Source organism: Euwallacea fornicatus, chromosome 12 (genome assembly GCF_040115645.1).
Source record: "Euwallacea fornicatus isolate EFF26 chromosome 12, ASM4011564v1, whole genome shotgun sequence".
NCBI lineage: Eukaryota > Metazoa > Arthropoda > Insecta > Coleoptera > Curculionidae > Euwallacea > Euwallacea fornicatus.
Window position 1 is genome coordinate 5,065,075 of NC_089552.1, and position 12,050 is coordinate 5,077,124.

Genomic DNA, 12,050 nt, shown 5'->3' on the forward strand with positions numbered 1-12,050 from the left:
ACTGATAATTTGTCTCTTTTAGATAAAAGATTTGATTCAGATGGATCAAAGGAGAGTTCTCTGGACAGTGGCACTGAAGTCAAGCTTTACCAAGAATCAAAAAGAGAAAACATGACAATAACTAGTAAGGTGCGTTATGTTGTAAAAAATATAGAAATATTTCACTTCATTACTAACTCGTAATTTATAATTTTGCATTTTTAATATAGACCAAACCCATGTTATGTTAAATGGTCAACCACAAAATATTTATTTATTTGATTTTATTGAGAGTCTTTAGTGTATTAGTGTTCATTACTGAATAGTTAAAACATATTAAAGCATACAAATTCTACAGAGACGTATTATACCGATAATCATTTTATTATGCGTAGATTTCTCCAAACATCACATTAAGGGATAAAAGTAGGAGAGGGGTTATGACTGATGACAGTGCCATCGGAGATGGCGAATATGCCCATGAAGGTGATCTTGACAGCGATACTGACCTAAGGTAAAGTCGATGGTAATGTCTTAGATATAATTGTAAATGTGATTTTATTGAACATGATAATACTTAGAAGTAATTTATTTGATCTTCCGTTAGTACATCAAATATGGACAGTTGCATTTCATTATATTGTTTATACAGTGGATACAATCAATGATTTTATTAATGCATTTATGGGCACTTTACGTGTAAAGTCTGATCCCAAAATATACAGGGTGTCCTCGAATTACGTGGCCAAAATAAAACTGCAGATTGTTTGAGTGAAAATAAGTCGATTTAACTAAACTTCCCTCAGTCCAAAAGTTGGTAATTATGGAGCTACAGGGTGTTAAAGTTGAAAAAAAAATCACATTTTCTTTAATATCTTTCGATTTCTTTGAGTTAATTTCACGAAATTTCATATTTGAGGGTGTTTTAGGATACGAAATTCAAATTTATTAACGATTTAGTTGTTTCTTCTAGGGGGCGCCACAAGCGACCATTAGGACACATTTAAATCTCTGTAACTTTTTCGTGCCACGGTGTATATTATTTTGGTATTTAAAAACCTTTTTCCCTACCTTTTATACTTAGAAAAGGTATACTTTATTGACGTCGCTAGAAGCAACGGTTTTGGAGAAAAACGCATACTTCTAATGCGCTGCATATTTGCGTTAGCGCTTTTAAGTAAATAACTCAGTTGGCTATGTTTTTAATTGACATTTTAACACTTGAATTTGTTTCTCAAATGTCAGTTTTTTTATTTAGCCCTCAGTTTTTCTTGTCAGTTACGCTTCTTGTTCCTGTAAATATCCATAAGTATGGCCAATAAATTCACTTATTCTGAAATGGTGGATATGCTGTTAGTTTATGGACTTTGCCGTTGTAATAGTCAAAAAAGTGTACGAGTTTACAAGGAAAAATATCCTTTCCGTAGAATTCCAAATCGGAAAACTTTTGTTAATATTGAAAGGCGTCTCCGCGAAAATGGCAAGTTTGAACCTGGGCATGCAGATTCTGGACGCGGACGAACAATAAGTACAGTAGAAATGGAAGAAGAGGTTTTGGATGCTGTTCAAAGAAATCCAAAGGCCAGTACACGAGGTGTAGGACTGCAATTGGGAGTTTCGAAATCACTAGTTCATAAAGTTTTTCAAGAACAATTGTTGCACCCCTATCATATTCAAAAAGTTCAAGACCTACAATTGCCCGTGGATTCTGCTCAACGTTTAAATTTTTGTCGGTTTATAATCCACAAAAGAATCGAAAATCCAAATTTTAGTAAGAAAATTTTGTTCGCAGATGAAGCTGTTTTTACTAGATACGGTATTTTTAATATGCATAATGAACATGTTTATGCTTATGAAAATCCTCACGAGACAACAGTGACTCATTATCAGCATCGATTTAAAGTAAATGTCTGGGCTGGAATAGTAGATAATTTTATTGTTGATCCCTTTGTAATGCCAGATACGCTGAATGGTGATAACTACTTGAACTTTTTAGTACAAACTCTACCTATCTTATTAGAAGATTTGCCTTTACTCCTTCGTCGTGATCTTTGGTTTATGCATGATGGCGCACCTCCTCATTTTATTTTAAATGTAAGGCAACATTTAAATGAGGAATACCCACACGTTGGATTGGAAGAGGAGGTGATGCACCTGTGAATTGGCCGGCTCGATCACCAGACTTGACACCCTGTGATTTTTTTTATGGGGTGCCTTGAAACCAAAAGTTTATGCATCTCCAGTTCATACGCGACAAGAATTGGAGGCAAGAATAATTCATGAAGTGGAATTATTGAAGAATACCCCTGAAATATTGTTTAGAGTACAATGTAATTTCTTAAAAAGGATGAACTTATGCATACAGGAAAATGGTAAACACTTTGAACATTTGTTATGATAGCAGATTAAATGAAAAAAATTAAACCAACAATTTACATAAGTTAATTTAATTAATTAGTAAGTGTTATTCTCGCTTGTTGTTGTTTCTTTGTTAATTATTATTTTTGTTTTCTATTTAATAATATCTGATTTTGAAAACTTATTGTTATACCTTTACTAATAATTATTTTTGAAAAACTTAATTTTTTTTAACGGAAAATAATTTTAAAGTAATTTGCATGCATCATCAGGCTTAAATGCATTTTTCTCCAAAACCGTTGCTTCTAGCGACGTCAATAAAGTATACCTTTTCTAAGTATAAAAGGTAGGGAAAAAGGTTTTTAAATACCAAAATAATATACACCGTGGCACGAAAAAGTTACAGAGATTTAAATGTGTCTTAATGGTCGCTTGTGGCGCCCCCTAGAAGAAACAACTAAATCGTTAATAAATTTGAATTTCGTATCCTAAAACACCCTCAAATATGAAATTTCGTGAAATTAACTCAAAGAAATCGAAAGATATTAAAGAAAATGTGATTTTTTTTTTCAACTTTAACACCCTGTAGCTCCATAATTATCAACTTTTGGACTGAGGGAAGTTTAGTTAAATCGACTTATTTTCACTCAAACAATCTGCGGTATTATTTTGGCCACGTAATTCGAGGACACCCTGTATATAACAATCCCTGTGAACAAAAGAATTCTTATTTCTAAATTAAAGTTCCTTCAGTGTAAGCCTCAAATCACTAGAAGCTGCAAAAAATATTTAATAATTGTTAAATTAACATATGAGATTTGTTTGAAATCCAAACATGAATCGAGATTCGCCTTTTCTCAGGTTCCGAACACTGCACTATCCCTCCGCCGGTTCACCTAGCGGATCTGAATTCCCGGTAACAAATATAGATGCTGATGAACTTCGTAAGTCACAAAGAAAGAAAAAACCTCCCCAAATTGTGATTCAACAGCCTACTTCAGGCACATATGATTCTGATGACGACGATGATGATGTAAGCCTAAAAATCAGTTTTCCCTATGTGACGAATATAATTTATCTACATAGGCATCAACGCCAAGCGGAGAAAACACGGACAGGAACCCTATGTCTCTATTTTCAGTTAGTTCGGAATCGTTAGACCAGTTGGTTAATAGAGAGCGATACCTTCAGTCAACATTTGAAAGCATGTCTGGGGCGGAAACTGAACATCACACACCAAGTATGGATAAAAAAATCGCCTTCAATATTACAATAATATGGAATGTTGTATATGCTTTGCAGCAAACAAATCATCATTTTCTGCCAAATTTCTCACAAATAGCGCGAACAGGAACCTAGAAGCTATTAATGCTGTCAGGCAGACAAGGAACGATCCAGAGGCTATAAAGAAAAGGGAGGAACTGAACAAGGTTATAGCTGAAACCAAGAAAAAAATACAAAGTGTGAGTATTATTTTGGCTTTCGGTTTCCAAATAAATTGAAAATAAATATACTAAGAGTAAAAAGTTTAGCATACCATACCCAGCGGGGAGTAACTGAATCAGATTATTTGCAACTATAGGCATTTTGCGGGAAAACTCTCAAAAGCCGATTTTTGCAAATAATGGAAAGACAAAGTTAACGGGTAAAAGCCAAATTTCACCCTAAGTCCAAAATTTACTGTATGTCGCGCTACCTTGATATAAACGAGCATACCATTGTGTGACGCCACGCCACCGTGACAGCCCTGAGCACAATTACGAGATTTTTCCTTTGAGTTTTCTTTATAGAGCGATTTATTTGATTTTTTTATAATTTTTTACATGTGATTATATGACTATTCAGTCATTTCAACTCCTTAGCAAAGTTTTTATTGCTTTGGTAACTCCATAACTATGTTTAATGACGAACTTGATCGAACTTTTAGGCGGGGAGTCGTCTCAAATGCAGCCAATCCATTCATGATTTGAGCTATATTCCTGAAAGAGAAAAATGGTCGAAAAAGCAATGTAAGTTTCCTTAACATTTTGATAATTCACTTCATTAAGCGTAGAGCGTTAGTTATCAATTAATAATAATTAAGAGCCATGGTTAAACTTTAAAAAACTGCAATGGCCAAGTCGATGAACCAATAATGATATGAAATAAGAATTCGCCAAATTTAATATGCAGTGTGTCTCAAAATGGTTCTATATGTATATATGGATCATGATTGTCGTATTTTTGAAGAACTATTAGATTATCGGCAGTTTATTTCGACAATTTACAAAATATTTCCAATTTCCACCATTTCTGTAGCTTTTAACGTGACCAAAATCTAAACATTTAGAATCAATTTAAGTCATACTGTATCTATCATGATTCAAAGTTTAATTGCTTTAATTGCACATATTTGCGTTTTACTGTCGAGGGCTTTTTTCTTCCACATCTTGATTTGACCAAGGTTCTATTTAAATCACCAAAACTAACACCTAACCTGAACTGTAACACGTCCTACTTACAACCTTTAGCCGACCTAGATCCTTCTAACTCACCGAATAACAGCACAACAGACGCCTGCAGCGTTTGCACTGGTACGTCTCCAATAGAGTTTCCGCCGAGCAAAAGCGTCCCATTAAATCTGCAACTTTGCGGTTGCTACATGACCGATTTCGAGCGTAATTCCACGAATTTAAGTCAGATACTCGGGCTGACTCACGGCGCAGACTCGCGTGCTGACTTCGGCTCGAAAAACGCGTCGAAAATAAATCAGTTTTTAAACTTATCGTCTATTACTTCGTCGCAATTCGATCAGGAAAGTAAACAGTTTCGCGATAGTTTAGAACAAGCGACGAAGAGTCCTGAGCGGAGTTTAAGCGAATTTATTCGCCCGCGAAAGTTAAAGTTGGATAAGACGTTGAATAAGTATAAAATGCATAAGAGCTTGCCTGTCAGTCCGGTGAGCGAAGAGAGGCAGTTTGCTGATTTCGTGGAGCAGAAAAAGAGCGCAGAGGCTCAACAGAGGCAAAGTTTCAGGTAGGAGTAGTGAATTTCTTCAACTTCAATACGTTATTACTGCAAGATCTATTTTAGATTGTTTCTTAAAGTTATTTAATTGATTTCTTGTTTCTCTCAAATATCGATAGTTTATGCGAAATCGAAAGAGACCGCAAAAAACACTAGTACTGCAATTATGGAAAACAATTTTGTTCTGTTGTTGATTGTTTGTATGTTGGTGATGATTATTTGTCAATTTTGCAAGAGTGTGGCACAAAAAATACATACATTTCTAGTTCTTTTGAAACTGCATTGTATTGCCCCAGATCCAACCTTTCCCAATGTAGAGTGCAAAACATTACCAATAAACGCAATAGAGATTTTGAGGCTAATGAAACACATTTAATTTGTAAACAGAATTTACTTGTGTTTTTTTTTTTTTCAATTTAAAATTAGTGGCCGTTGCCATTAGCAAGTATTTTCCTACGAACGCTTTGAAAAACAATCTAAAATCAAGATTAACATTCAAACCCAATTTCCAGTTACTTCCTTGATTTCGAGTCCAAATCAACAGACGAAGGCTTTAAGCAAATTTGCAGCGACATCGAAAAATTTAGCCAAGATTTCAGTAAAAAATATGACCAAATTGAAAAATCGTTCGCCAAAGAAGAAGTAGAAAAAGATGAAGGAGGCGATAAAGCGCGAAAAACTGAAGACGACGATTCAAATTTTAGCTCAGATTCTTTAGAAGAATACGATTACTTTGGGTATGGAGCTCGAAAGAGCCGTAAAACTATCCCTCCCAGAAGATGCGTTTCTAACAACGAAATTTACCGTTATCAAGAAGAATACATTGGTGTGTTTCGTGCTCAATAGCCTAATAATTCTGCCTGAACATAAATACCATTTTAGAAGACATCCCCAAAAGCGAATCGTTCTACCTGAATCCAACTTATTCAGCTCAAGGCAGTCAAGAAAGCATTCTGTCTGATGAAAACGATCTGGATTATAATGATCTCTACTCCGATCACCCCAAGAGCTATTGTAACAGTTTGGAGAGCGTCCTCAGCAACGAAAGTGATTGCAAGAGCGCTCCCTTAGAAATACTTTTCGAAGATAAGCGCCGCCAAATGACTTTGAAAGTGCCACACTCGCAAAGTCTTCCCAAAAACATATCATCACAACTCGATTGTGAGTTATCATCAAGTCTTCCAAAAAATTTTGTCGACCATTCTTCGTATATGACCGAAAATGCCCTTCATGTCATGAATCCCAATATGACAAAAGTGAGAAGTGGTGTGAAAACTTGTCAGACTCAGACGGATTTTGAGACTCCTCAAGAGATTGTGGCTAAAAAGGCAAGAGGGTCTGAAGAGTTTCAAAGAAGGTTGTTGAAATTCGAGAGTAGCATTGCTAAAGCCTCTGGAAAGAAACCTGTAAGTTTATGGTGTTGAGATGTAGACATCATTGATAAAATTTGTGTTTGAGCTCTAAAAGAGGTCACACTTATTGCATAAGTTACTTCCTATGGCGAAATACTTCACGAGTCGTTTTAGGTAGCCTTCTTTGTGGACACCTCAGGTTCGAAATTGAAGGCCGTATCAAAAACTTGCAAAGAAAACGTTCCCGTAAAACAATCCAAAATCAGTACTAAAGCCAGAGTAGAATGCAGTGAAATGTTCATTCCAAGTTTAGCTCAGAAAAACAAGCAATATAAAAGCAAGTTTTGCAACGTCCTCAACAACAAACCTGACCAAAATCTAGATATTTTTGAAGAAAGGTGTCATGGAAACCGCAATAATGGAAGTAGTTTTACATTGTCTACGGTCAATTTTGAAAAAAATAGTAACAGAAATAATGTCCAGGTACTGCCAGTTGTTGCCATGTATGTACCGGTGTAAGGCCAGAGTTTTTTAGGAGACTTCTAGCTTAGACAGGCATCTTTTTGTAAAGAGTCTTTTGAATACTAGTGAGAAAATTTGTCATAAGCCTCCAAAGGCTGTTAGAAGGCACAGCTCTAAAATAAAAAAAGCTAAAACTACCTACGAGTACATAAGAAAAGAAGATTTTTATAAGACGAAAAACACTACTTGTGGGAAGTCTGATGGTGAGATGGTGTTCGGAAGAAACATATTTTGTCTTTAACTCGTTAAATTTGTAGCCACAAGAGATTTTTTGAATAACGAGGAACTAGTGCTTACAGGCGAGAATACTATAGAATTTCGCTTCAAAGAGAAGAACGTAGAAATGGAAGTAGAAGCTTGCTCAAGTTTTGCAAAAAGCAATATCAATGTTCCTTTCGCTAGTGATAATAGGTACGATTGGTAGCTTCGAGTAAAGGCTTTTTTTTCTGAAACAAATTCCAGTAGTTCTCGAGAGTATTTACAAAAAACTGACAAACAAAACACCATTTTAACGGAACTGTACGACAGCTTGGACAAAAAGTCACCTCCGTCCAGAATGGATCTAGATTCTTTAGAGATTAATCTGAATAACCAAAGCATCCCTCCATGGGATGGTGAACCCAACAAGAACTTATTTGACAGCTTAGAAGTCAACGTTTGGAATAAAGACTTGTGCTTTAATAAGAATGCTGCCCTGCACTTGGAGAACGTTCTAAAAAAGCAAACTCAACGACAGGGAATAGTCGAAGAGGTAATGTTAAATAGTTTTAGATTTAATGGTAATTTTAGATTGAAGTATATTTTTAGGAAAAACCTCTATCACCTCAAGATAAAATAGCGGCCGCCCTCCAAAATATTAAAATTCTTAATGAAATACAATTGAAAATCCACAAAATCAACACTTTAGTGGATATCTACAAGAAAAATGTATCAAAGAGCAAAGTAAAAGCCTTGTCGTCGATGTACGAAAGTTTAACTACATCACAGAGTTATTATAATGATTTAACAAAGCTTCAAGCGACTCCAGTTAAATACAGGAGGAGGAATTTAAGTTTGCCAAGTTTTGTGGAGCGAAGGCTTAATTTTGAGTGTAAAAATGGAAATAACGTAAATTTAGCCAACAGGAGAGAGGAGGCGGACAAAGGTGACATTGAATGTCGAATGCACATTGAATGGCGGCTGCTATACAGGGTGTTTGCTCAACATGTGACCCTAATTTAGAGGAATATTCCTTTAGTCAAAATGAAAAAAAAAATGTTTATAGAAACATATCTAGAATCGCTTTTCTTAATACCGAGTGTTGAAGTTTAAGATAAATTCAATTTTTAACTTTTTTTTTAATACTTGGATTGATTTAAATCGATTCTCTAAGTGACTGCCGAACTCTTCCCAAAAAATCAGACTTATTTTTTTTAACAGCTTGTATTTTGATTTAAAGAAGATCACCTTAAATTTGCGTCATATGTTTAGGAGACACCCTGTAGATTACAGAATATAGGATAGTGCATGGATATAATAAGTGTCGCTTGTTAAAAGCTTCTAGCATGTTGATGTTAACGTTAATCTTCAGCAAAAATAACCTGTTTTTCGTTTCCTTTTATAAGAAGGCTTCAAATAACCACGTCATCAACTTTGAAGATGTGATTATTTACGTGGCTATGTTCACAATATGAAAATGCTCAAGAGGAACTGTTAGAAACAATTTTGAAATTTTCTTAAAGCGTTAAGAGATGATCAGACAGTCATTTCGAATTAAAAAAAAATCATAAGCATAGGTTCGAAAGTGATTCGTTACCGATTGAACAAGCCTTCGTTTATCATATAACGATTCTGTATACTGGATTCTTAGCCGTGAGACGAAGTATAAGAAATATATGTACATACAAAATGTTGTTTTTCTCTTATACAAATATATTTTTAACAAAGTATGGCTTTCTGTGTTTTTTTTGTGGCTGTCGGTTGTTATTTTTTAAGTCATTGTAACTTTGTTTTATTAAATGCCACATAAAATTAAAATTATGTTTGGTTTATCCTATCAGGTTAGTTCAGGTTAATTTTGGGGGATTTTGATAAATTGGAATACCATGAACAGCAAATGTTTTCCAATCTACATAGATAATGTGAACAATGACATAGACCAAATTTTAGCACATGCTTAATAAAACTTAAGCCATGTGGTAAATTTCTAACATCAATCGTTTATCAAATTCATCCACCGTCCTATCCATTAATGTTTCCAATATTTTTTGTAGGGTGGAATAACATATAAATTGATTATACAAAAATCGTAACCGCACCTTTTTATTCAAACATCGCTTCATTTAATTACCAGTTCAAATTAAAATATATTCATTTCTTTACAAAATCTCTTATTGTATTTCATAAAATGTAATCATTTCATTCATCATTCATTATGTGGAAAACCTTTGGGGCGATATTTGTTTTTATTCTCAATGTCCTGAATTTGAATACCTTACGCACGCCCCTAAAACTTCTCATCGAAATTTTAGCACCATGCAATCTGCTTTATCTTTTTTTTCTGTAACATTTAGATACCTACAGTCTCATACTTTCGGATTTCAACGCATTTACGTATTTATTTTTATCGATTTTATTTTCAGCTTTTTCTGTTGTTTTTTTTTGTTCTTTTCCTTTACCTTTGGACTTTTGCATGTTTTGCAGTGTATGTAGATGACATGTCAAGCCCAGAATCCAGCTTGAGGAGATCGTGTAGTTTGTCTGATTTGAGCATGCAAAATGTGCCGCCCAAACGAAGTCAGTCCATTAGGAGTAAGTAGATTCCAATGCCAAAAATATATTTATCTCTCTTCTTACGTCTTTATATATTATTTTTTGGCAATATTTGGTGAACGCTTTGTAGATTTGGCACGTTATATTGACTATCATTAACTCTTAATTTTTACTAATATTCAGTTTGAATTCACTGTTCTGTTTTCCTTTCTCCATTTTTCTTCTTTCTTTCAGCTTTTTTCAATTTTAATCTGTCATGTTTATTTTTCGATGCTGTCTCTCCTTTTTTTAAGCCCATTGTTCTTGACAATTTTATTTATCAACGAATTTAAAAGAATGTACTATTTAAAGGCGAGAAGCCCATAGCTCCAGCACGGATGACCCCTCGTTATGTAAAGAACAACTCCATGATGCGCAGCAAGTCAAGCGTCCTTCTGAATCAACATTCTGACTCCGAAAATGATGCCCACCTAAAAAAAATGTCCAGGCTGATGCGGCCTACGATCAGCTCACATAATAAGATTAGCCAAAAACCATTACAATCTAGAAAAAAGCAGTCTTATTCCACAAGTAAGTTAAATATAGAAAGTGTCGTTACATATTTATGATAACATAGATTTTTCTGTTATATTTTGTAATTTTAGAGAAATAGGCAATATTCCTTACTTTGCATGCACGTAGGTGTATTTTATATTTAAAATTATGATATGTCGTTTGAGAGACAGAAGTGAAATCCTACGAGTCTTAGTAGTTCTATAAAACGAAGCTGCGTTATTTTCTTGGGTTTTCTCTTCAGGTAATCTAAATCAAGTCGGTATTGATAACGTTTCAACCTCTGATGAAGAGGATTCTCCAAAGAAACCCCAGGTACCACCACGAATGAGTCGGCAAACCACTTTTGACAGTGGACAAAAGAGGTATATGAACAATCAGGATCCTAAAAGAGGTACGGTGTTCGGTTATTTCGACGATTTCATTTCACTAGTCATACGTATATGTCAGAAGTAAGGTTACAGTTACGCATAAAAACTTGCATACTTTTTATTCAAAGTTTCAATTATTTGTAAATTTCTTCAATAGGCTCTGAGAGCTTTTGAGATATTTAATTGAAATTTTGACATGAGAATATTAATAAAAGTTAACCCCACTAGACCAATCAAGTAGTGATTAAAAACTAAGTAATATTTTTCATGCAGGCAGATACTCTTTTACACTCTGATTAGTCTAGTAGTAGTACGCTCTGTCGACTGACCATTGACAACTGACCATTTCTTTCTGGGATATCAAATTCACAGTTTCATGTAAAAACTTCTTCCTCCACAGAAAATTGAGTCTTTAGTCAGAAGAAATTCACCATCGTGATTCCAAAAGAAAATTTCACACTGAATTTTATATAAGTTTGTTAGTCGTGAAGTGGTTATTACATCGAAAAAGTGTGTATATCTCTATACAACATTCCCCATGTAATATGTTTAGACTAACTTGCAGACTTTATATACAAAATTTTAAAAATCGATGCTTTTGGTCCACCGTATATATTCCCAGTCTATGGTAAAAATATACAATTGAAAATAGACATTATATTTACAAAAAATTGGACCCTACAATTTTGTTTAATTTACGCAGAATTTTATGAAGGCACTGAGATCCAGTGTAAGTTTAATTGAGCCGTACCTTAAGTACGATTGGTCAAATAGACCTTACTCATATTGAGGACAGTTCAAAGATTTCTGAACCAATAATGGGAAACTGCATTGCAGATCTTGTGAAAACCTTCATTTCATTTGCTTTTATTCGCTTATAACACACTAACACGACTAAGCACATTTGTATTTTAGGTTCACAGCACTCGATTCATTTCGACGACACTCTAACGCACGACGATCCCGGCTTATCAAGTGAGAGTGTCGATCTGTCATCGATCGAGTGTAAGTCTCAGCTTTCACCTGCGTAGTGGGCAATTTATAAAATAAGCTTAGCTGTAGTAGTAACCATTAAAGACCAATTGAAGCGATTTGTGTCTTAATCACAATAACAATTTTTATTATAATTTCAAGTTTGTGTTTTGAGTAAATAGACCAT

At 34.5% G+C, this 12,050-nt stretch overlaps 1 protein-coding gene across 4 annotated transcripts in view; it reads left to right on the top strand.

The window, feature by feature from the left end:
* The window catches only part of Wdr62 (WD repeat domain 62), a 58,785-nt gene that overhangs the window by 38,048 nt on the left and 8,687 nt on the right, over positions 1 to 12,050 (top strand). For all 4 annotated transcript variants that reach the window (XM_066288458.1, XM_066288460.1, XM_066288459.1 and 1 more), the window contains 17 exons: positions 23 to 129; positions 375 to 493; positions 3,199 to 3,370; positions 3,424 to 3,577; positions 3,640 to 3,800; positions 4,265 to 4,346; positions 4,848 to 5,352; positions 5,856 to 6,169; positions 6,226 to 6,749; positions 6,870 to 7,178; positions 7,231 to 7,420; positions 7,475 to 7,628; positions 7,680 to 7,968; positions 8,025 to 8,361; positions 10,320 to 10,538; positions 10,765 to 10,914; positions 11,807 to 11,896. In XM_066288458.1, the coding sequence (XP_066144555.1) occupies positions 23 to 129; positions 375 to 493; positions 3,199 to 3,370; positions 3,424 to 3,577; positions 3,640 to 3,800; positions 4,265 to 4,346; positions 4,848 to 5,352; positions 5,856 to 6,169; positions 6,226 to 6,749; positions 6,870 to 7,178; positions 7,231 to 7,420; positions 7,475 to 7,628; positions 7,680 to 7,968; positions 8,025 to 8,361; positions 10,320 to 10,538; positions 10,765 to 10,914; positions 11,807 to 11,896 (3,876 nt within the window). The remainder of the gene's footprint in view (positions 1 to 22; positions 130 to 374; positions 494 to 3,198; positions 3,371 to 3,423; positions 3,578 to 3,639; positions 3,801 to 4,264; positions 4,347 to 4,847; positions 5,353 to 5,855; positions 6,170 to 6,225; positions 6,750 to 6,869; positions 7,179 to 7,230; positions 7,421 to 7,474; positions 7,629 to 7,679; positions 7,969 to 8,024; positions 8,362 to 10,319; positions 10,539 to 10,764; positions 10,915 to 11,806; positions 11,897 to 12,050) is intronic.